Below are 25,357 nucleotides of genomic sequence, written 5' to 3'. Positions count from 1 at the left end.
TAGAGGGATATGGGCCAAATGCTGGCAAACGAGACTAGATTAATTTAGTGTATGTGGTCGCTGTGGTCAAATGGGACGAAAGGGTCTATTTCCATGCCGTATATCTCTATGACTCTACTATTAGACAGCCTTGCAAAATTTCTCCATCCTGCCATCTCTCTTTGCTTTCTGTAGCATCTTAAAATTGCTGTTTTGTAACTGTAATTTTAGTGCAATTACTTTTGGTACAACGTACAAATCTTTGCTTTTACTTCTGGTCAATGCTTGCTCTGTTGCTTCACTTTATAAATTACTATGAAATATCTTTTGCCAGTGTGAACCATTTAGAATTTTCGGATCTTGATGAAAGCTGGTTTGACTATACAGCTAACAAGAAATGATTCAAAATTAACTCAGCAATCAATTCTGCTTGGTCTTTCTTGGAATATGCTGTGTTTTTTTTTTAAAATGTGACTAGACTAAAATTGGTAACTCTCTATCTGGGGCAGAAATCTTAAAATCTTCTGCTTTAATAATTTGGCATGATGTTCCAGCACAATTCTACATCAATTCAGCAAAATTTTTTTGTGAATATTGTACCTGGTTCTTTCTAATAGTTTTAAGGAACCTCTTGTTAAATTATATCCAAAGTACTTGCTCTCAATAACCAAATAATGACCTTGGCTTATGATCAGATTAGCACCACAAATTCAATTTCTTAATCACAAGTTATTGTGAATCATTCAATCTTATTTGACAAAGAAAGGCATCACCAATACTGAGGTCAAAACAAAAAGTCAGCACGTGAAGGGTCCTGGCCCAACATGTCAACTTTCCTGCTCCTTTGAGGCTGCCTGGCCTGCTCCACACAGTGTCATCTCCAACTCCACCACCTAAGCATATTTCTTTGATTCTTCTTCAGTAATCAAACTAAATCTTTCATAACAGCTCAATTACATGGTACTATCTTCCTCAGTTATTTCCCTGACCTTCAAATTGAGAACAAAAGCAGCCAGCATTATTTCCTGGGAGAATTGTTCAGCAACTTCAAGCAGGGTGCTGTTGAAGAATGTGCTTGCCCTTTTAGCAAATACTTACAAATATTAAGCTGAAGAGACCCAGGAAAAGTAAAGTAATGCTGAAATGATATTAAGTGGGGCCTCTGTAAGGCAAGAGTACTTCCAAACCCATTTAAACAAAAAACTGGGATTTCCCCTCCCTCTGTAATTGTCACCCAAACTGCCCTCCCAGGCATTATGTTTGTGAGGCAGCCCAGTCCTAAACTGCCTTAATCTGACAAGCTACACCGAGAAACTCAGCCATCACACTGCAGCCACAAACAAAATAAAAACCCACAGCAGAATGGTCTGACCATCTCTTTGCTGCAACTAACCAGTACTTTCAATCAGCTGACTGAAAACAGATGGGCAGGGAGCAGAGGGATACAGGCCCTTAGAAAATAGGTGACAGGTTTAGACAGAGGATTTTGATCGGCGCAGGCTTGGAGAGCCGAAAGGCCTGTACTTGTGCTGTAAATTCCTTTGTACTTTGTTCAACATGCACCTTACTTTTCAAAGTTCTGAAAAACTGCAGGGAATTATAATAAATATCAATATTCCTCATCTTGTCTGAACAAGGTAACCCAATTAAAGAACAAGTGAGACATCTGCCTAATCAATTTGGAAGCATCAGCTTTTGAGAATTTTCCATATTCAGTGTACCCCAAACAGTAATTTACTACACAACATATGGAAGCATACAAGGTATATTAACAATGAACAATGTAAAAATATAAAACAAATGGAACTTACCTTTGAGGGCGGGAACATATTTCTTTGAATTCTGAATTATCTGTTTATACTCTGTAACTGCTTCTGCATACTTGCCAATAATCTGTTTAATGGCTGCAATCTTGTAAATGTTGTATACGGAGTTTGGATTCAGTTCACTGGCTTTAGTGAAAGCCTTTAAAGCAGCAGTGTAACCTCCTCTACTGAGATATGCCTCTCCTAAGCATTCCCAGCAATTTGAATCTTTTAGGTCTGCTCTCAAGGCTGCTTGTAAACTGTTTAAAAATGACAGGTCATTAAATTTTTTTACTATAATCAAAATTGGATTTCAAAACCATACAATAACAGAGAACAGCAATGTCATTCAAACTGCTCTCCGCAAACCTATTTTCACACAGCCTTAACATTCCTCAATAGTAAATAGAACAGATTAACAGGGGTGAAAGACTTCGTATTATGAATATATATAAAAGACACAAATAAAAAATTCAAGCAATGTGGTGTGGTGCAATAAATTTCAAAACTTTGATCTATTATTTTTTGTAGATTTCCATTTATTCAGTCAATGGAATCAGACGTTGTATTTACGATTTCCTAGCAACCCATTCTGAATTCGGTTATTGGTTATCGGAGGAGGAAAAAAAGCCTCTAATGAAACTGTAGTTGCAAGATTCTCACTCTCGGTGGAATTATTTGGCAACCTCATCAGGTTGCCACACTTCAGTAACCCGATTACCTTAAGGCTTGGACCCAGCTTGATTTCCATCCTAAAAATGTAGCCTTGTTTGGAAGACTTTCCATTGGTCTATTGATTGCAAGCAATTCAATTTTGTCAGCCAGAAACCTGGCATACCCACAGAGAATTATCACATTTTATCCTTTATTCAGAGGTCAATGGTTAATACGGGTGTATTTTCCTTTTGCCCTTCTAAAAGACTATCATCTCTGCAGACACTTTGCTGTCCTTTGCATTGTGAGAATGTGTCTGTTTTGGTAGTCAAAAAACAGGATATAGTTCTAATTCCAGATTATAGCCTAGATGTTAGCCAGTTTTGCCTATGTTTAAGAGCGATTTGTTTTATATTAAACTGATTGCACTTTGAGAAAAACCTGGTCAAAGTTTCTTTCAAATTGCTATCCAAAATAAAAGACAAGCAAACAATTGCCTTTTGTGACTAAATTAATTTTTAAAAATATTATGTTCTGTTGGTTCTATGAATTTTCTCCTCTGCCCCTCTATCACTGGGGCACCTCCGCTAGATTTACGCATTATGTAGGTCTCTCACATCACCCTCAATATTCTCCCTCAGCTCCCCTCAACTACGATCCCATTTCTTCATCTGCCCTGATGATTTTCTTCTAATGACACAATAGAGTACTCAGTGTTCAAACATAGTATATCTTACTCTGCCACAGCTTGTGAATTCTGGTTGGTTCTCATGTAGTAAAGTCCTCGTCTAAGCCAAGCCCATTTGGCTGTTCCAGCACTTGACTGATCAGTTACTGTCCTCAGAATTGCAAGAGCAGTCTCCTAAAAGCAAACAAGTATCAATGTGAAAAGTGATATAAGTAAATGAATCACTAATTCTAAGTGACTCACTGTGTAATACAACTGCCAAAGCAAACAACAGGAATTGGACAAATATTCTATCATTTTTTTTTAAAAAATCACATTAAAAAATATTTCATGTAATCAGTTTGGTATTACCCATCATCCAAGTAAAAAGCAACATGTGACTTCCAGGCTGGTTCAGTTTCAAATCAATGCCATTCTACAACTGTTCATCTTTCACAAAATATACTTTACTTACAGTAAACTAGCTGATTAGAATAAATTGGCAATATTGCAAATTAAATATTGTCACATAATGGGCAGCTAGTGACAAAATTGATGATTCATCTCAACAACAGTTGCCCACAAAAGGTCTGCTGGCTTTTGAGCAAAGACTTGTGCTATTCAAGCATCTGCTCTTGGAGGTGCACTCAGCTAAGGATTTATGATGACTGAGGGTAGGGAAGCAAATGCAAATCTTCAACCAAAGAAGCCTCACAAAAGACATGCAATCTAAACCAGAAAACAAATTATATTTAAATTGCACACAGTGGCTAAAATAAGACAAAGAGAGATAGTGTTAAAAGAAAGAAATAAGTTACAGTTAGAAAAAGTCAAAAAAGGATTTTTTTACAAAATAATATCCGACATAAATAAGCTTTTGAAAGAATGGGACTCAAGGACCAGAGATGTTGTTTGGCAGCTCTGAAATACACTAGCTCAAGATGAAGGTGGCGCTGACACCGGATGACTCCTTGCGAGCTCCTACAGTAGATCTAACTCTAATCTTTCTTATAACCATTCTACACTTTTAAACTTAAATTCTAAATCTGTAAAAAGTACTAACAATGTTATTTTAAAATTTAATTACAGGTTTGAATATCCTACAGTCACCCAGTCCCAAGTACCGGCGACACTGGCTTTCCGGCTGTTATCAGGCTCTTGAATGGACTCTAGCCTCAAAATGTAACCATGCAAAGTAACCTCTATGTCTTGAAGTCTTTTTGGTCTGTACATTCTTCGCTTGCTGTGATCTGCCTGTACCACTCATAATCAAAGCCTTTCTCTGTATTTCAGTACATGTGACAATAAAGATCAATCCTAATTATTTTCTGATGTGATTAGTATATAACTAGCAAACTGCAGGCAAATTTTCAAAGCCAAGATGATAGGCAAGGCTCTGTTATAATGCAGACCACAGAGCAGCAGGGTAAGTAACATGGCAAATTTCAGACTTCCTTGTTTAACTGTGTATGAGTGTATTCCAGGAACGCCTGTACAATGAACTTTGTAAAATGGGTGAGTACTGTTGGCCTTGCTGCTTTTGTTAATGATCTGGCAAGGCAATATTCTTCTCATCTGATATTATTTCAGATCTAGCCCAGACGAGAGGATAAGAGTATTTCTGAATAATTATTTTGGGTATCTGAATCCAATTTCAACAGAAGAAAAATAACCAACAATTCACTAAGTTGACAGTCATGTGTGAAGGTATGCATGAAATATAAGTATCAAAAAAATGGCATCACACTTATGCATAAACTAAAAAAAATCCTATGACGCTTGGAGTTTCACTAATAATGAAATCAAAGTTGTGATCTTAACATATCAAGCAATTAATGTTACAATAACAGTAACATTTTTAAAAAAATACATTTGTTCACAGTGCAGTTGTAAGATATTGGGCCAATAAATACGGTTTTCAGAAAAAGGAAACAGCAGTGACTGTTAACCTATAGCATTCATAGTTCCAAGCAGCTATTCAATGGTAAAAGGTGTGAAAGTAGCCAATGGGCCCAATAAGGAAGGATAAAAATAAAGTGCACCTTTAAAAGTATTGGTGTCCAATGCATTTTTGGCACACGTAAGCTTTTGCTAAACCCTCCACTTTGGTTTAATGTCCCTATTAAAGCACTTGAGGATTTTTGTCTATGTTAATGGGATATAGAAATGCATGTGTTGCCAATTAATTGATCCAGATTATCTATTTACTATCAATGCCATTATGGTAAAGCTATAAAAATAAAGATGAATATTTTAACAGTTCGCAGGTAATCAGGAAGGCTAATGGAACGTTGGAGCTTATTTCAAGGGGACTGAAGTTTAAATGGAAAAGTCTCATAGTGAGCCTACATCTTCAGAACTGTAAGCAGTTGGTCACTCTTTTAGAAAAGATAATATTTCATTGGATGCAGTTCAGAGAAGGTTCACTAGGATGCTCCACAGTATGGAGGGAATTATTTTACGAGTAAAGGTTTAACAGGTTGGGACCCTACCTGTTGGGATTTAAAAGAATAAGAGAAGATTTCACTGAAACATAGGATTCTTAAGGGCTTAACAGGGTAACTGCTGAGAGGATGTTTCCCCTCGTAGGATGGTCTAGGAGTATTTGTTAAATTTCAGAATTAAGTGTTAAGCAGTGCCAATTGATGACCGAGATGAGGAGAAATTTAATCTCTCAGAGATTGAATCTTTGGGACTCCTTGCAATAGTGGTACGGGACAGTCTTAGCATATATTTTAAATCTGAGACAGGTAGTCTTTTGATCAGTAGGGGAATCAAATGTAAATGGGGAAAGGACGGGAAAGTGAATGAGGGGAGTGTAGGATCAGTCACGATCCTATTGAATTACGAAGCAAGCTCAAGGGGCCAAATGGTCTACTCCGGTTCCTATTTATAATGGTCTATGGCCACAACTTATTGTAGCACAAAAAATAAAGGAACACAGGAACTGAAATAGGTCAGTTAGCCCTTAAACCAATTTCACCATTCAATGAAATCATGGCTGATAGGTCAGCTAACATATATTATATACTTTCATGTGAGAGTGTGAGAGCAAGCGAGCGCGACACTAAGAAAACAAAGCACATGCAACAGGACATAATGAAATGAAAGTGTGCAAAAACAAAAGCAAGAGTTTGTGAGCAAGAAGGTGCAATTAAGTGCGAGAGAACAGAAATGGAGGCAGTCAATCTCTATTATCCCCTATGCCAAATGCAGACGGAAGTTTGCACTTGAGGTTTTAATTAGGGCTAGTACATTTGCCTAGCTTTGACTAGAGAGAAATTTCCAGGGTAACCCTGAAACAAAAAACGGAGTCAGAAGTTCTCAGACAGAAAAAGGGGGGGGGGGGGGGGGGTTTAAAAAAAAAGTAATCCATCAGGAGCTTAGAATAGTTTTGGCATGGTTGCCAGAGAATGAAGCATCCACTTACGGGACAAAGGTGAATTATAACTATGAAAAAGGGAGCAGATCATTCCTGTACTTTTAGCTACAAGTTGTCTACTGAATAGTATTTAGACACTGTTGCTTTTATTTGGACAATATAATAAGTCTTAAAACTTCAAATCTTACTGTGTAATCCTTCCAGTTATTCAATGGAAATTCAAATTAGCTTTTAAAAGCTTGTCTTTGAGGGAATCGTAACGCTGTTTAGGTCTGCAAAAGATGAATATCTACCCTTCTAACTTGGCTTCAGTCACAACAAAATGAAAACAATTCTGAAAGAATATTTTAAATATGTTCAGTACCATATCTCCAAGTTCAACACTGAGATCAACAGCAGCTGCTCCTGCTTCTTCATCAGCATTATTTAGCTCAAAGGCTTTTTTGTAGCAACCACGAGCTCTGTTTTTATCTTGTACTATGCCATGATAGTAGTGGCCTAAGTAGCAGAATGTTCTTCCATTGTACGTATCCAACTTGGCAGCCTGCAGTTCATTAAGAAGTTGATGATGAATAAGCTGGTACTGAAGTCGGGAGTAAAATGATAAAACTATGAAACAAAATTTCTTCACAGCGTTAGACACATTGTAACAGAAACTGGAAAATATACCCTTTGACAGATGGACTGTAACTATTTTCTCTTTGTCTTTAATTTCCCAATCTGGTGCACTTGTTTGAATTTTAATTTCTAAATGAAATAGCTCATCCTTCGAACCAGGGGTCAAGGAGGGGAATTTGGAATGCTGAATCATGCCTCTTTTTCTTTTACATTACAAATCCAGAATATGATACTGAAGTAGCAATCACTTCAGCAAATCTTCCATTTTATTTTCCTTCGTATCAGCTTGGAAAATGTGAACGATGTATATCAGTTCACAATTGCAAGAATACTGTATACATGAAAACAACCTAAAGAAGTCTAAAAAACAGTCAAGACAATAGAGACAAAAATATAAAAGTTTGAATTCAAGTCTCTTAACGTCCACTATTCAGAAATGTCTAATTCCAGTGATAGTTTATTTTCAAAACCTTACAAAAAATACAAGGGAGTCGTTAAATTATGGGTTAGAATTAAGTACAGTACTAATTGCCCATGAGGTGGTTCCTTTGAAAGGGCTAAATGTGTATGTAGTCATACTTGATGTTTCTTTACACGTTATCACAAAGATAGCTTTGACATTTTGATATGATTTCATACATGACTTCCAACTTATTTTGTTTTAGCATGTAGCATATGTTTAAGTGAATGTAAAGCATTCACAGACACTAAGGAATCTCTTAAACCCATGGCTGAAGTAAGAATGCATCCGAAAGAGTAGCAGGAAAGCCTATTTGCTGGAGTCTACAAAACAGGTCAGAATCAGTATTCACACAAACATCATCTAATTCTGCTTGACTATATCAATCCAGTTCAATCCTTTCACCGTCTTTATCAAAAACAGCAGGGACTCAACAGAAATTTACCAATTAAATAAAGCTATGGTCTTCAGTCCCTAGCCAATGATTGCATCACTCTGCCTGGACACAGAACACAAATTTGTATTCTGTTTGACCGAAGAGGTCAACTTCAAACCAATAATCCTTTCAATTAACAAGATTACCTATTTCCATTTCAGTAACATAATTTCTGTCCGACTTAGCTCATAAGAACATAGGCCTAGAAACTGCAGTAGGCAATTCAACTCAAGATTGCTTGGCCATTCAATATACTTGAGGCGGATCTCATCTCAGTCTCAACTCTACTTTCCAGCCGGCTCCTCACAATCATTAAGCCCACTCTGAATGAGGCAGAGTTCAAAATTTACCTCCTCCTTAACTTTACTAAGTGTCCCAATAGCCATCATATTTAGGGGTAGCGAATTTCACGACCTTGTGAAAGATGTAATTCTTCCTCATCTTTAATTTTAAATCTGCTACCCTTATCCCAAAACCAAGGCCTCCCATTCTAGCTTGCCCCAAAAAGAGAAATATCTGGTCTTTGTCAATAACCTTTAAATATATCTCAATCTTCTCTCATTCTTCTAAACTCTAGACAGTAAAAGGTCTAAACTATTCCTTATCTGTGGAATTCAATCTAGTGAACCTCCACTGAAATGCCTCAAGTTAGGAGACTAAAACTACATGCAATTGTTCGCTCCACACTGCCCTCCAACCCCACCACACCCGGCACCTTCCCCTGCAACCGCAGGAAATGCTACACTTGTCCCCACACCTCCTCCCTCACCCCCATCCCAGGCCCCAAGATGACATTACACATTAAGCAGAGGTTCACCTGCACATCTGCCAACGTGGTATACTGCATCCACTGTACCCGGTGCGGTTTTCTCTACATTGGGGAAACCAAGCGGAGGCTTGGGGACCGCTTTGCAGAACACCTCTGCTCAGTTCGCAACAAACAACTGCACCTCCCAGTCGCAAACCATTTCCACTCTCCCTCCCATTCTCTTGATGACATGTCCATCATGGGCCTCCTGCACTGCCACAATGATGCCACCCGAAGGTTGCAGGAACAGCAACTCATATTCCGCCTGGGAACCCTGCAGCCATATGGTATCAATGTGGACTTCACCAGTTTCAAAATCTCCCCTTCCCCCACTGCATCCCTAAACCAGCCCAGTTCATCCCCTCCCCCCACTGCACCACACAACCAGCCCAGCTCTTCCCCCCCACCCACTGCATCCCAAAACCAGTCCAACCTGTCTCTGCCTCCCTAACCGGTTCTTCCTCTCACCCATCCCTTCCTCCCACCCCAAGCCACACCCCCAGCTACCTACTAACCTCATCCCACCTCCTTGACCTGTCCGTCTTCCCTGGACTGACCTATCCCCTCCCTACCTCCCCACCCACACCTTCTCCACCTATCTTCTTTACTCTCCATCTTCGGTCCGCCTCCCCCTCTCTCCCTATTTATTCCAGTTCCCTCCCCCCATCCCCCTCTCTGATGAAGGGTCTAGGCCCGAAACGTCAGCTTTTGTGCTCCTGAGATGCTGCTTGACCTGCTGTGTTCATCCAGCCTCACATTTTATTATCTTGGAATCTCCAGCATCTGCAGTTCCCATTATCTCTGCAATTGTAGCTCACCTGCTACTGAAACACATTGCAAAACTAGTGACATGGTTCTACTCACCGACCCTTTCTGCCTATCTAAGCTTCTCTTTAAATGGTAGGGTGGGAGGCCACCTAGTCCCTTCAGTTGTTAGAAGGTACTGCGCACAGAGTATAATGCAAGTTTGATAAAATCTTCATAGGCAAATTAATGGCAGAAATTGAGTAATATAGGTGTTAAGGTACTGCAAAAGGATAGGAAAAAGAAGGATGTCGTAAGAACAGAAATGAACAATTTTGATTTAGCTATTGGTAAAATTGAAAGAGAACTGTAAATTCTTGTAAACTCATGCTCAAGTTATTTCACCAGTACGATCGACCAATCAAGAAAATCATACAGCACTGTATAACCCAGTCAGATCATACGGTGAATACTGTTTTGCTCCAATCTTTGAGACAGTTCAGGGAAAAGTTACACATTGAATTTCTCCAAAATTTGGGATGGATACCTGCAATTTGGGGCAGCATGGTGGCTCAGTGGTTAGCACTGCAGCCTCACTGCACCAGGGACCTGGGTTCGATTCCAGCCTCGGGCGACTGTCTGTGCAGAGTTTGCACATTCTCCCAGCGTCTGCATGGGTTTCCTCCGGGTGCTCCGGTTTCCTCCCACAGTCCAAAAGATGTGTGGCTAGGTGGATCGGCTATGCTAAATTGCCCGTAGTGTTCAGGGGTGTGTGGGTTATAGGGGGATGGGTCTGGGTGGAATGCTCCAAAGGGGCAGTGTGGACTTGTTGGGCCGAAGGGCCTGTTTCCACACTGTGGGGAATCTAATCTAATCTAATTTCTTCATGCAGAAAAAATGTCAACACAGTAGAACAGCTTTCTGGATAGCTAAGTGCAGACAAAAACCCTAGAATTAGTTATTGAGTAACAACATACCAAGATAGGAGTGGACTGCAGTGTCTTCACGGTTAGATGATTTATGCAATTTCATTTAATCAATCTTAATATGCATTCAGAGAGATACCAAGAAGAGCAAAGCGAGTTAAATCAATGTGATTAGGTGATTTCTTAATAAGTCAGGTACGCTTGTACCATTGTCGGAAATATTTAAGTATTTCCTTGTAGAATTTGTACATAAGATAGATTATGGTTTCACGAACCTTTAACAAATGTGTAGCAGTTTTAGATTTGTCTTTTCTTGTCACCTCCCCCATGAACCAATAAGTTAGTCCAAGGTAGTAGTAATATATTCCACAGTCTGCTTTCATTTTCAGGGCTTTCTGGAAACTGTAGGAGGATATCAAAGTGTTATTAGATCTATTTCTCAAAAAAAGATTAAAAAATTAGGGCTATTTAAAAGGTGAAGATTTTGATGTTCATTCCTATCATAGGCTATTTTCAAACTGACTAACATTGTCATGCAGTCAATTTCAATATTCTTTCAGTCACTGGATAGGACATCAATGAAAGCACAATCTAAGCATTTGACATGGTACTATATCAGCAATTCAGCTTTCTCTTAAACTAGTGCTAAATTGTTGGCATATTCTTGCACAAGACCAAATTTTATCTCCATAATCTAAACCCCAAGTTGCCTTTTCATTATTTGTAAATGGTTTTTGCACTACTTTGGAAACAGTACATATGTGACTATTATATATGAAAAACGGTACACAGATGACAGCACAACATCTACTGGAAACTCTTTTCAATTAAATTTAAAGGATTTTTACATTAACATACAGGTGACTGTGGCATTGCAACTTTGAAATCAAAGAGGTAGCCTGTATTAGTAACCACTGTGGCTGACAGTTATTTTATATCGAACTTGAGCTTCTAGCTCCCTGTTGGTGCCAGAGTAGACTAGTTGCTCAGTCTTAAATACTTTGACCTGCATTGTCAAAGAAATGAGAAACAGTATAGGAAATGTGACAGTAAATTTAAAACAATTGTTATAATTATGCCACCACTTCATGTCATATGGATTTTTCCTCTAAGCAAGCTGTTCGCTTTCAGATTCCACTTCCTCTTGAGGTCTATAGCCATGCTCTTCTTTTGAATCTTCCTGGAACCTGTGGGTCTGGTCCATGCAGGCCTCTTCACACAACTCCACACCTGATCTTCTATGAATTCTGGGTTCCATCACTGTGTCCTGTCTACATTTAGAGTCTAAGGCAATAACTGCACCTCCCTTGGGAATCTTACATTTTGTATTTTATGATTGTCATAAATGAAACAGTTGACTTTCAGTGTGTCCTTTGTAAACAAGTGTATGATTCCTTTGAGGGTACTCAATTTCTTAATTCTTCCTGACATTTCTGAATCAGCATATGGACGACATCATTCCTGAACTTGTAATGTCTCTTCACATCTTAATATGCTCAACGAAGCCTTGATGGTTAGAAAGGTAAGATCAGAAGGAAGAGTGGAATATCAGAATATTCTCCACAAACTAAAAGTGCGTGGGCTTCCTCACAACCATGCCATCAAACCTTCCAACTGAGGCTGTTTCCTCCCACATCTTGGAGTATGTCCCTCATTCACAACCTACACCAGTGAAGATGGATTTGGAGGTTCCAAGATATGTACTCTGCAGTGTGCAATTTATTCTCAAATCTAAACAAGTGGGAGAAATCCATTTGGTTTGGGTCTGCATTATTGACTCCAGTTGTGACATTTGTTGAGAATAGAATAGGCCTTAGTTTTAAGAATGCTCATGTTAAAATAAATTGGCAACATTCATTGTCTGTTTTCATTAAAAAAAGCATCCATTTGAGTGAAGACTCAACAGTATTATCACGATATATGAACCAGTACATCACCATGTATAGATGACTAACTGTGGATATGGGGAAAGAAAAACCAAGTTCAAAAGTGCCCCACTACGAAAGCATGCATTAACAATACAAATCTCAAAAATATCTTAAGTTTCCAATATTTCTGGTTTGCAAACCTTAGTAAGATTTATCATTCAGATCTAGATGATTTAAAGTGAAAAATCAAGTAAGTTAAAAACTACAGCTTCACATTTTAACAAAAAAACAAACCTAACGTATTGAATTCAGTAAGTGAAAAAGTGCCTCTAATTCTATTTGCAAGTACAAAGTGAGCTCAGAGTTTTAGTGTTCAAGACCTCTCATACCTTTGTTCTGCTTGCATATAATCCTTTTGGGTATAATTAAGGAGGCCCTGGAGTTCCCATGTTTCAGCCACTTCAGGATAAGATGCCATTAGTTCTGTTGCAATCTATCAAGTCAATGAAGGACATATTACTTTATCCTTCAATAAAGATTCCAAATTCTGCTAAGTATCTGTGCAATCTAAGTGGATTGTTGTTGATGGGAAGAAACATTTAAAAAAAAACTGTTCTAAATTTTACTATAATTTTGATTTTATACTCTAATTACTTTCTCTTGTGTGCTATGAAGAAAATCCAACATCCAAAACAGAAAATTACAGTTGCTTTTGCAAAATGAAAATAATGTTGACAACTATTGGAACATTAGCTTCATGTGTACCTGCATATTATTAAAAAGGTTACAAAAACAAACAAACCTGAGATGCTGGTTTCATCTGACCCTTGTTCAAATAAGCCTGTCCTTTCAAAGCAAGTACTGCTGTTTCATTGGAGCCTGGAAGCTAAAGAGATGGCAACATTCAAAGTATGACACAAGGATCAATGAATTGCTTTTTATATTGCCCATAACATTTCAAATTCTATGCTGGATATGGTAAATCCTGCTGAGCTGATGAGAACAGGATTCAGTTATTTCTGAATTAGTACAGATTAGCAGAACCTACTCTAAGAGGTGATCAGAAGATCTCCATAAACTATGAGAGCAGTAAGAAAATATCAGAAGTGGACCCATGAGCTGTGAATCATTAGTATTACACTTTTTTTGGTAATTTGAAGGACAAAACATATAACCAGGATTCAGCAGCATTGTAATCACACAAAGCCTGGTCACCTTGCCAAGTGTGCTTGGATAAACAGAAGTTATAATAAAACAAAAAAACTTAAAAAGTTAAAATCATTTCCAAAAAGCCTAAAATGTCAACAATGCACATCTTGTTTGACCAAAGAAAAACAAATTGAAATTTAGTAGCAAGCGATCCCAGAGGATAAATTGATTCTCCTGTACCAATAGTTTTGTGCACAACTTCGGGATGCAATGTATATTAAGGTTAACAGTAAAAGAATAAGGACTTCATATCAGAAACAATTCAGTATTTATTTTACCTCCCTAACACTATCTTACCTGTTCCAAGATATCAAAGGCTTGCTCTGCATTTTTTGCATCACCAGATTTGATCATTGCTTCTGCTTGTAAATGAAGCAACTTATGTTTTTTTTGTGCATTCCCATAATGGCCACTGCTTTCCAACAGCTCCAAACCTATGGACACGAGTCACAAACAAAAACTGTAACTCAGGCTAACTTCAGGTCTTAATTTACTTTCACTGAATACATGTACAAAAAGTCTTGATATTTCACTGGTAAGTTTAATGTTGGAACTTAATGAGATAATTCTCAATGACAAAGACAAGGGGTACTACGAACTTTATTTGTCCTAATAGATGAAACTAATGCAGTCTCATGTATGCAATGTAACCAGTATGTTGAACTATGGAATTCTAGGACATGGCTCCTTACTCATACAATCACTTCTGTACTGGACAGATCAAATCCTTGCATAGAACATGCAACAGTATGGTACAGGAACATGCCATTCAGCTCACCGTGTCTGTACTAGCTATGATGCCATTTTAAACCAATTCCATCTGCATGCACATAGTCTTTCCTGCCCATTTAAGATTGAAGAGGGAGAAAAGATGGGAGATGGGAAATGAGAAATGATAGATGATTAATCCATTCTTCAGGCTAATACAAGTGGTAACAAAGTCTCTTATTTCTGCCTTTTTTATTTATGGTTGCGGTATGGAATAAAATCATCCAAATTGTAAAAGCTAACAAAAAATCTGAGTATGTTGCGAAAATTTGTTTTTGTTGGTTCTTCAATGTTGAGAGTGTTGCTGGCATTTGTTTCCCATTCTTAACAAATCTTGAGCCAAGTAGTTTTCTGGGGCCCTTCGGAGGGAAATTGAGCATCAAACATATTATTTTTGGTCGTGCAGTCACAGACAGGCCAGACCAAGTATGGATCACTGATTTCCTTCCCTGAAGGACACTGGTAAACCAGGTGAGTCTTTAAGACAATGATGATTGTACTGTTCCATTTAATTTAGAACTTTAATTCAAGCTAAAATTAAACTCGATTTCATTACAAATTACAAATGTTGAACAGAAGTATTAAATCTAATCATCAAATAATTGGTTTTAAAATCTAATTTGAATGAGCCTCTGAGCAAGTTGAATATACCATTGACTCCGATAGGAACAACGGTCACGATTCAAGTATGGTGTTGATCAATTGCTTGAGGAAATTTTTCAACAAATAGAACTTTAACATGCTTTGCATAAATGAGATAAACAACCAAAATAAAGAAGGAGTTCTTTGGATTACAAATTACTTTTATTTCTAATTCATTCTTTTTTAGATCTTGAAAAGCAGTCCCTAGTCATAATTTGCTGAGTGTTACCCTGTCAACTGGACTCAGGAATTGAGCTGGACCTAATTGCATATGCATTGCATTTCTGGTGATGTAATAAACATTATGATTTTGATTGCCCCCATGAAACATCTTTATGGATATTCAGCTACTAGCTAATCTCTGATCTTATGATGCATTTGGTCTTGGAGGAATCTGCCCTGAAGAAATTTCCCATCTTCCATTTGCACATCAGTTTTCACATACAGGTTTTTCTCCAATAATGCGATAGTTGCATTCTTGTGTGACCTTGCGTTGCAGAAAATCATACTATACGAAATCACCATAGAAAATATCTTTGTCGGGAAATTACTACAGAAAATTAGTCGCGTTATCCTACAATGTCCACTATTCACCAATTGCTGAAGTTGCTGGTTGGTTTACCAAGCTGACTGGTTTTCATACAAACATTTTATCCCCCTTCTAGGTGACATCTTCAGTGCAATTTGCCTCTGTTGAAGCACTATAGTTCTGTTCCATTCTGAATTTATACAGACCAGTCTGTCACGGTGGGCAGTTGTGTTGCCGGTTTTGCTCTGTAGTGCTATGTAGGTGGGGTCTATTTCCTCATGCTTGTTAATGGCATCAGTAGTTGAAAACCAGTCTTGTAGGAATTCTCATGCTTTCTTTGCTTTGCTTGTCCTAGTACTGTTATCGTGTCCCACTTAAACTGATGTCCTTCTTTGTCAGAGTGAATAGAAACAAGGGAGAATGGTTGTGCTGTGAATTGGTGTTCATGTAACCTGGTAGCAAGTTTCCTGCCTGTCTGTCCTATGTAGTGGTGTTTCTTGTAGTTGCTCCACGGTATTTTGTATATCACATCTGTCCTGTTCATTGTGGGCATGGGGTCTTTCATCTTTGAGAGTTGACCAAGTGGGGTCGTTGGGCAAAGACAAAACCCACCATGACAGGCTGGACCATATTAATTCAGAACAGAACAGAACAACACAACAGCACTTTAACGGATGCTAGACAGGACTGAAGACATCACCTAGAAGGGGCACAAAAACCAGTCAGCTCAACGAACCAACCAATGGCTCCATCCACAACCCAAGCTACAGATCTTTGTTAAAATATTATTCATCAATTGTGTTACAGCCATTTGCATTAACAAAATACACATAGCAGAAATTTCTGTACATCAAATTCCCTCATTTCAGTGGCTACTTGATGTTATGAATTTCAAATTGAAACCAGACTAATTTGATTTTTTTTTGGCAGAATCCTTCCTCTTTGTGGATACGTCTTAAAATGTCACACATCTTTGTAATACAGCCTGAATCACCTCCTTGATCCCAGTTAAAAGATACTGGTGAGTAATGCATTAGTGAAGTGAAATATTAAAGCTTACTATTAATGAGTGCAGCATGTCATGATTGAAACCTGGGGTCAATGTATGGGCTGCTTAAATGGAAAACCCTTTCTCAGGCCAGAAAAATGGGGGTGCCTTTTCCATTGTGATGTTCAGTACTTGAAAAGAATACATATATTACAAAGAAAGTGCGGAAAAAGGTCTGATACAGAGGTACAAGCAATGAGAGGACATATGAAAAGGGAAACAGCAGTGGAGACAGGTAGACAATTAGATCGAACGATATTCAATTTTATCCAGGAACAAGATATGGGAGATCAATTAGCACATGATCAGTCTTGTACATAAAGAAAAGAACATTTCTTACCACGTCTGCAGGAGGTAATTGTTGCTTCACACTTGTGCATCCGGAGGTGGATATCTGCTAGGTAAAGCCATGCTGTAATTGCTGAAGGTGCCTGCTTTAATCCTGTAATATAGTGACATTTCTCTCAAGTCTTTAAAAGGTAGAATTTTCAGGCCAACCAACATATACTTAACATTATAAAACATCCTGATGCCCCAGGACACCACCAGGTCACATGGGAATATTAGATCAAATGTTCAGAGGTTTCACAAAGAAGTAGGTTTCAAGGAATGTTATAAAACATTAAAGTTAGGAAGGACTCTGGGAACAATTCACAACTTAGGAGAAACCGATACCTCAGTGGGTTGTGGGGCCAGAGGAAATTACAGAGAAAGGGAAGAATCTGAGGACAAGAATGGTGATTGAAAATTCAAGACGCTGCTTGACTGGAGAGCGAAGGAAGGAAATATTTATCGAAGTTGCTGCAACTGTCGACTTAGTGGAGAACATACCTCCACAAAGTCACAGCATTCCATATAGCTGTCAAACAAAGTAATTTTCTCATTTGATTCTATTTTAGTGTATTTTAATTTGTAATTAACACTGCAAAATGTTTAGAAACTGGTTATTTGTTATGAATAACCATTTCAAAATGTGACTGCACCACATATGTAACTGAAATGTATATTTATAACAAATCAAAATAAACGTGATGAGCTATTTAAAATGAGCTTGTGGGTTGCTTAAAAGTGAACTTACTTAATGCTAAATAATGAGGTACGTTTCCGCTTTGACATGGTGTTAGAGGCAAGGTGCTAGCATAGATAGGAGATTGGCTGCCTGGCAAAAAGCTGAAAGTGGGGATAAAAGGGTCTTTCTCAGGATGGCAGCCGATGACAAGTGGTGGTCCATAAGAGTCAGTGTTCGGACCACAATTTTTCATTTTGTACATTAAATGATCTAGATGAAGGAATTGTGGGTATTCTGACTAAAGTTCGCAGACGATATAAAGATAGGTGAAGGGGCAGGTAGTATTGAGAAGATGGGGAGGCTGCAGAAGGACCTGGGCAGGTTAGGAGAGTGGGAAAAGAAAAAGTGGAATATGGGAGTACAATGTGAGAAAGTGTGAGGTCATGCACTTTGTAAGAAGAATAAAAGCATGGACATTTTCTAAAAATGGGAGAAATTTCAGAAGTCTGAGGTGCAAAGAGACTTGGGAGTTCTAGTCCAGATTCTCTAAAGGTAAACTTGCAGGTCGAGTCAGTAGTCAGGAAGGTAAATGCAATGTTGGCATTTATTTTGAGAGGACTTGAGTATAAAAGCAGGGATGTACTTCTAAAGCTTGATAAGGCTCTGGTCAGGTCATATTTGGAGTACTGCGTGCAGTTTTGAGTCCCATATCTCAGGAAGGATGTACTGGCGCTGGAGCAAGTTCAGAGGAGTTTCACAAGAATGGAAAGCTTAACACTTGAGGAACATTTGAGGATTCTGGGGCTATATTCATTGAAGTTTAGAAGGATGAGGAGGGATCCAATTGAAACTTACAGAATACTGAATGGCAGGTCAAAACGGACATTGGGAAGATACTTCCATTGGTAGGAGAGACTAGGATCCAAGGCTGCATCCTTAGAGTAAAGGGAAGTCCTTTTAGAATGGAGCGAAGGAGAAACTCCTTCAGCCAGAGAGTCGTTGAATCTATGGAATCCACTGCCACAGAAGGCTGTGGGGGCCAGGTCATTAAGTACATTTAAGACTGAGATAGATAAGTTCTTGATTATCAAGGGGGTCAAGGGCTACGGGGAGAAAGTGGGAGAATGGATTTAAGGAACTTATCAGCCACGACTGAATGACGGAGCAGACTCGATGGGCCAAATCGCCTAATTTTTGCTCATATGTCTTATGGTCTTAAATAGCATGAAGTTATCCTTACACTACCACAACAGTTGCTTTAACTGTTAGAAAAGTTTAAAGATCACATCTTTCTGAACTTGGAATAATGTGAACCCACAGACCAGCGTGAAAAATACAAAAATAGCCTGGCCTAAATAATCAGCAATAAAAACAGAAGATGCTGTAGAAACTCAGCAAGTCTGGTAATATCTGCAGCGTAGGTAACAGCTAATATTTCAAGCCTAATATAACACTTCTGAGGAAGTCATCACAAGATTTCTAGCATTCAGGTTATGTTGTTTTTAGTTAACAAGCAATTGTAAACAGAAAAATCAAAATGTGACTAACACGCTTTTGAAAATATGAAATAATGCAATCAGATTAATTTTCAGAGATTTGCTGAACCAGACACATTACAACTGGTATATTATATTACACCTATCATATAGGCACATTCCAAATGAAACACTCCAAAAAACCTACCTTCAGTTAAGTTCTTTGCAGCTTCTTCATACTTCTTTTCTTGCATAGCTTTGATTCCAACTCCAATAAGGCCTAGCCCATTTGTTGGTTCAATTGTGTTAAGTCTTGAATAACATTGTAAAGCTTCGTCACTAAAGCATTCTGGTTAAAATTAGAAGATGGTTTAATACAGTAACGTTATCAAATTTGTAGTGGTGCATAATCAGTTAATTAGAAGATTATCTATCTGAATAAGAATGACATAACTTTAAAGGTATCCTTCACATACTGCAGACATTTGCTACTAACACTATCAATAGCAAGCTTCTAAAGCATGTGAAAGTCAATAGGACAGAAAACAAACATGTTTTGACAGTGATCAAAGATAATGGGAACTGTAGATGCTGGAGAATCCAAGATAACAAAGCGTGAAGCTGGATGAACACAGCAGACCAAGCAGCATCTCAGCTGCACAAAAGCTGACGTTTCGGGCCTAGACCCTTCATCAGTGAGAGGGATGGGGGAAGAGGGTTCTGAAATAAATAGGAAGAGGGGGGGGAGGCGGACCAAAGATGGATAGAGGAGAACATAGGTGGGTGGGGGGGGGGGGGGGGGGAAGAAAGAGTATTGGTGGGTGGGGGGGGGAAAATAGGTCACTCCTGGGAGGACGGACAGGTCAAGGAGGCGGGATGATGAGGTTAGAAGGTGGGAAATGGAGGTGCGGCTTGAGGTATTCCGCTCGGGAACCCTGCAGCCCAAATGGTATCAATGTGGACTTCACAAGCTTCAAAATCTCCCCCTCCCCCATTGCATCCCAAAACCAGCCCAGTTCATCCCCGCCTCCCTAATCTGTTCTTCCTCTCACCTATCCCCTCCTCCCACCTCAAGCCACACCTCCATTTCCCACTTACTAACCTCATCCTGCCTCCTTGACCTCTCCATCCTCCCCAGACTGACCTATCCCCTCCCCACCTATCTTCTCCTCTATCCATCTTCGGTCCGCCTCCCCTTCTCTCCATCCCCCTCTCTGATGTAGGGTCTGGGCCCGAAACATCAGCTTTTGTGTTCCTGAGATGCTGCTTGGCCTGCTGTGTTCATCCAGCTTCACACTTGGTTATCTATTATGTTTTGTCAGTAAAGTGTTCAGAAACAACCCAATTACAATAGTATCACAGCAAAACAGCCTATAGAGAAAATGAAGTTTATCAGGAAACACTTGAAATGTTCTATGCCAGTCAGTTTTTCATATGTTGATTGAGAAGTTTTAAAGGTTAGAGGCTGATTTAGACTGGAATATTCTTTGTTAACCTGCACCAAATCCCCTCCAGTTAAGATAAATTCTAAGACTCAGTTCTAGATCAATAAACTGCTTTCTTATTCAAACAATTTTCCCTTTCGAAAATTGAGCATGTTATTTTTATCAAGATAACAAGTGCCAGTGCTTGGAAATTGTGCTCTTTCCTGCAGTGTGTGTGCAAATGTCAACATTACGTATAAATTAAACTAGCACTGTCCAAAGAAACACTCCCTCTTAATTTTATTTCAATAACGGTCCTTAACTCTAGCATCAAGATAGTGCCTTTTAATGTAATAGTATAAATTTCTTCAGTACTCAGACAATTAATCTTTATTAATTCACAGAGGCTGACAATTTGTGTAAAATTATGGTAACTTTACTGCTTTGAGATACCTGAACCACTGCGTGTCTATAGTCCAAAAAGTTATCAATTTAAAATTACAAAAAAAAACTACCTTTCTGGATAAAATGCATGGCAAGTAGTTCAAGTGAAGATGATGAATTAGGATATTGGGTTATCAAAGTTTCACATGCTAGTTTTAGCTTATTTTCTTCATGTGGCAGCTGAAAGAAAGAATTTTTAATGAAATTATGTAAATACTTTTAAAACTATGAAAGCTCTGATTTTAAACAAACTTGACAAAAGTAGAAGTACAGTAAGGCATTTCGCAAATCATGGATTGTGTTATAACAGAAGCTGAAGTAGTACATCATCAGTGGAATGCAAATACACCATGGCTATAACATAAAATAAAAATACAAACATGTTCTCTGGTATCTAAAATGACTAAATATATGCCTTATTTATTTCACGTTTTAAAATAAAATCAAGTAGGTTCCTAAGAAATATCATTATAGATTCAATATGAAAACAAAATGCATTAGTTGCTTAAAACACTTCTGTATTACCAACTATATATTTGCTTATCCATCCAAATAGTCCATGAACACACATTCACAAATGAAACACTGGCGAAGAAATAGACATACTCTAGGTAGAGGATGCTGCTTTCCATCACAACGTTAGCACCAACGTTAACAACAACATTAATCAAGTTGGCTGCTAGATTAGGTCTGTGGCACGTCGTTAGGAAACCATCAACTGGGTAACATTTATTTACCTGTTGAAAGTGCAGATAGCATCAGAGAGTACCATATAGTACGTGGAGCCAAAGTCTGACTTCACTTTGAAGATACTTCTGTCATGTTTGAACCATTACCACTATCCGAAATGAGACAGACATGGAATGGATCCAGCAACTCAAAACTGAGCATCAATGAGGCACTGGCGTCATTAACAGCAGAAACAAATTTAACCACACCCAGAGTTCTCATTGCCAAGAATATCTCCCGCTCGACCAAGACCATCAAGTTAGGAGATTAACAGTGGTTCAATGAAGGCTGCAGGACAGCATGCCAGAAGCAGTATCAGACATACCTAAAAATGAGATGTCAACCTGGTGAAGATGCAGCATAGGACTATTCGCATGCCAAACAGTAGAAGGAAGAAGCAATGAACAGGGTAAAGTGATCCCACAAACAACAGATTAGATCTAAAAACTCTACAGTTCTGCCACATCCATACATGAATGGCACTGGACAATTGAAACAACAAACAGGAGATGGAAGCAACACAAACATCCCCACTCTCAACACCATGGGGTGGCCAGCGCATCAGTGCATAAAACAAGGCTGAAGTATTTGCATCCGTTGCTAGCCACATGTGCCAAATAAATAATCAATTTCTGCCTCGATCTGAAGATTCCTGTATCGCAAATCTAGATGTCAACCGACTCAATTTCACTCCACGTGATATCAGAAATGCTTGTAGCCATTTGATACTACAAAGGCTATATGCCCTTACAATACTCCAACAGTAGTACCGAAGACTTGCCCTATAGTAGTTGCGATACCCTATCAAAAGATGTTTCAGTACAGATACAACGGAGGCATCGATCTCAATATGGAAAACTGTCAGGCATATTATGCAGACAAAAAGCAAAACAGATACAACCTAGCCAACTACTACCTTATGAGTCTACTGTTGATCATTAACAAAGTGATGCAAGGGCTCTTGGATAATGCCAAACTGTAAAAGCTAACGAATTATTTGCTCATTGTCGCTCAGTTTGGGATCCATCAAGATCACTTGACTCCTGACCTCATTGCAGCGTTGGTTCTTTCTGGACAAAAGGGCTGACTCCAGAGCTGACATATGACTGACTGTCTTTAACACAAAGCAGCACATGACAGAGAAGGGCATCAAGAAGCCCTAGCAATATTAGGTTAATGGCAATTAGGGTGGAAATGCTCTCTTGGTTGAGGTCATACCTGATACAAAGGAAGACAGTAATGGTCGTTGGTCAATCATCTTACACCCAGGGCATCACTGCACAAGTTCCTCAGAATGATGTTGTCCTAAGATCAACCATTTTCAGCTGCTTCATCAATGACCTTCTCTTCATAAGGTCATAAGTAGAATGTTCACTTATGACTGTATAACGATCAGCACTATTTAGGATGACTTCAGTATCTCTGGAGTCAATGTCTATATGCAGCAAGATCTAGACAACATTTAGACTTGGGCTGATAAGTGGCAAGTAACTGTCTCTCCACACAAGTCCCAGGCAATGACCATCTCCAATTAGAGAGAATCTAACTATCACCCTTGGATATTCAATAACAGTACCACCGCTGAATCTCCAACGACCAACATCCTGGGGGTTACCATGGAGTGAAAGTGAACCGGATCAGCAACATAAATACTGTGGCTAAAAGAGCACATCAGTTTCTCGTAATACTGCAGTAAGTAACTCACCTCCTGATTCCCCATACTTTGTAGATGGTGGACAAAGTAAGAGGTTGGAGAGTGCAACGGAACACACTCTTTGCTTGAATCGGTGCAGGTCCAACAACACTGAAAGCTTCAACTTCACCCAAGACAAGCAGCCTGATTGGATGGCAATCCATCCACCAACTTCAAGCTTCACAGCCATCATCTCCATTGCACAGTGGCAGTAGTGTGTACAATCTTTATAATGAACTGCAGAAAAATACAAAGCTTCCTCCAATAGCACCTTGGTCAACAGCTGCATGGGAACATCACAAATTGGAAGCTTCCCTCTAAGCCACACACTACCTTGACATTAGTGGGTCAAACTCCTGAAACTCCCAAAATTCTGGAAATGGCTGCAGTACAACAAAATGAAGATACTGTGGTTGTTTAAGACTGTTCATTCCTTTTGCTGTTGTAGCTCCTAGACCCAACACCACCAGCTCCTTCATCAAGGCCTTCTATCCAATATAACATCATGCGTGGGTATTTTCACCAACGGTTATACATTGTTCAGCACCACTCCTAACTCCTCAGATAGTAAAGCAGTCAGTGGTCCCATGCAGAAGGTCCTGTTTAACATTTAACTAGAGGCTATTAAATGAGAAGTTTATACACAAGCACCAGGAGAGGTCCATCCCTTAGAAAACAAGTGTTCAACCACCTTTCCCCTGCCAGTGAATGGACGCACCAACTTTTAATTCTCCACCAACCAGATCCTGGGGTTAGCAATGCTTGTTTGAGAAAGGATAGAATTGTGAAAGCAGTTCAGAGAAAATTAATTCAACCCACTCCTGGGATGAAAGGCTCTCTAAGAAAGGTTGAACAGGTTATGTTTATTGGAGTCGATAAAATTCAGGAGTGATCTTATTAAAAGATTTAAAAAAAAACTTGTGGGAACTTGGTACTTGTAGGATACCAAGAGGATATGGGGAGTGGTACAGTCATGAAAATGGAATCGCGAATACAATCAAATCAATCGTGATGTCATTAGGTGGTGGAGCAAGTTTTAAAAGGATCAACTGGCCTACCTCTGTTCCTAATAAAATGGTCTGGTCACATAGGTTTTGTACTACCACATCTTGTAATAGTCAAGGTATTCGTCAACTTTGATAGCATCCATGACAAAGCAGCCCACTTGAACTGCACAACATCCATCAGCTTAAACACTTGTTTCTTGTAATGGTCCAAAATGCCATGTTGTGTATCGTTTATAGTATTACAGCCCAAAACAACAGTAGTGAGTATGCTGCAGCAATGTGTCAATGTGCTTCTGACTGCACCTGCCAAACTCAATTTATGCCAGCCAGGAACAGACAGGTAGCAAATGCAACCATCATATATTAAATTTCTCTCCAAGTCCCAAAGCATCCCAAGTTGGAAAACAGCACATTCCTTCTCCATTGAGGAGTCAAAATGTAGGAATTTCCTAACAGTGCCATGGAATGACCTTTACCATGAAGACTTCAGCAGTTCAAGAACACACATCATCACCAACTTCTCAATGGACAGTTAGAGATGGACAATACATCCTGGCCTCACCACAAGTAATCACAGTTTGTGAACAAGTGAAAAAAGGCTTACCTTTGATAGAAATTTGACATAATCGGTGGAAAGTTTCTGATGGCTATCACTTGGAATCTTGTCCATGGAAGAAAGGACATTTTCAAAAGCTGTTATCAACTACACAAAGAACAAAGAATTAGTAGCACATTAGAATTTTAAAAATCATTACATTTCTGTAACATCTTTCATAATTTCAGATGTCCTAAAGGACTACATAGCAAAATATGCAATATAATCACTCATAATGTAGCCAAAAACAGTGATCAAATTTATCTTAGCAAAGTTCCAGAAACAATTAAATAACGTAATCTACTGAACAATAGTGAATGAAAGTTAATGGGAAACTGCCTAGCTCAAATTCAACGCGATGGTTTTCATCCTTGTAAGATGATAAATGGTATTTGGGTTTGAAGTTTCACTCTAAAGATGCTCCAACAATACAGTACT

General features: G+C 38.8%; 1 protein-coding gene across 7 annotated transcripts in view; it reads right to left on the bottom strand.

Annotated features, from left to right (window-relative positions):
• Positions 1-25,357, bottom strand: part of skic3 (SKI3 subunit of superkiller complex) — a 130,885-nt gene that overhangs the window by 67,441 nt on the left and 38,087 nt on the right. For all 7 annotated transcript variants that reach the window (XM_048528389.2, XM_048528386.2, XM_048528387.2 and 4 more), the window contains 11 exons: positions 24,929-25,027; positions 20,967-21,075; positions 19,236-19,376; positions 16,884-16,985; positions 13,854-13,990; positions 13,150-13,233; positions 12,737-12,840; positions 10,755-10,881; positions 6,852-7,031; positions 3,176-3,300; positions 1,791-2,044 (listed from right to left, as the gene is read on the bottom strand). In XM_048528389.2, coding sequence (XP_048384346.1) covers positions 1,791-2,044; positions 3,176-3,300; positions 6,852-7,031; positions 10,755-10,881; positions 12,737-12,840; positions 13,150-13,233; positions 13,854-13,990; positions 16,884-16,985; positions 19,236-19,376; positions 20,967-21,075; positions 24,929-25,027 — 1,462 coding nt within the window. The remainder of the gene's footprint in view (positions 1-1,790; positions 2,045-3,175; positions 3,301-6,851; positions 7,032-10,754; positions 10,882-12,736; positions 12,841-13,149; positions 13,234-13,853; positions 13,991-16,883; positions 16,986-19,235; positions 19,377-20,966; positions 21,076-24,928; positions 25,028-25,357) is intronic.

Source organism: Stegostoma tigrinum, chromosome 3 (genome assembly GCF_030684315.1).
Source record: "Stegostoma tigrinum isolate sSteTig4 chromosome 3, sSteTig4.hap1, whole genome shotgun sequence".
Taxonomy (NCBI): Eukaryota; Metazoa; Chordata; class Chondrichthyes; order Orectolobiformes; family Stegostomatidae; genus Stegostoma; species Stegostoma tigrinum.
This window is presented reverse-complemented; position numbering and strand designations above follow the sequence as displayed.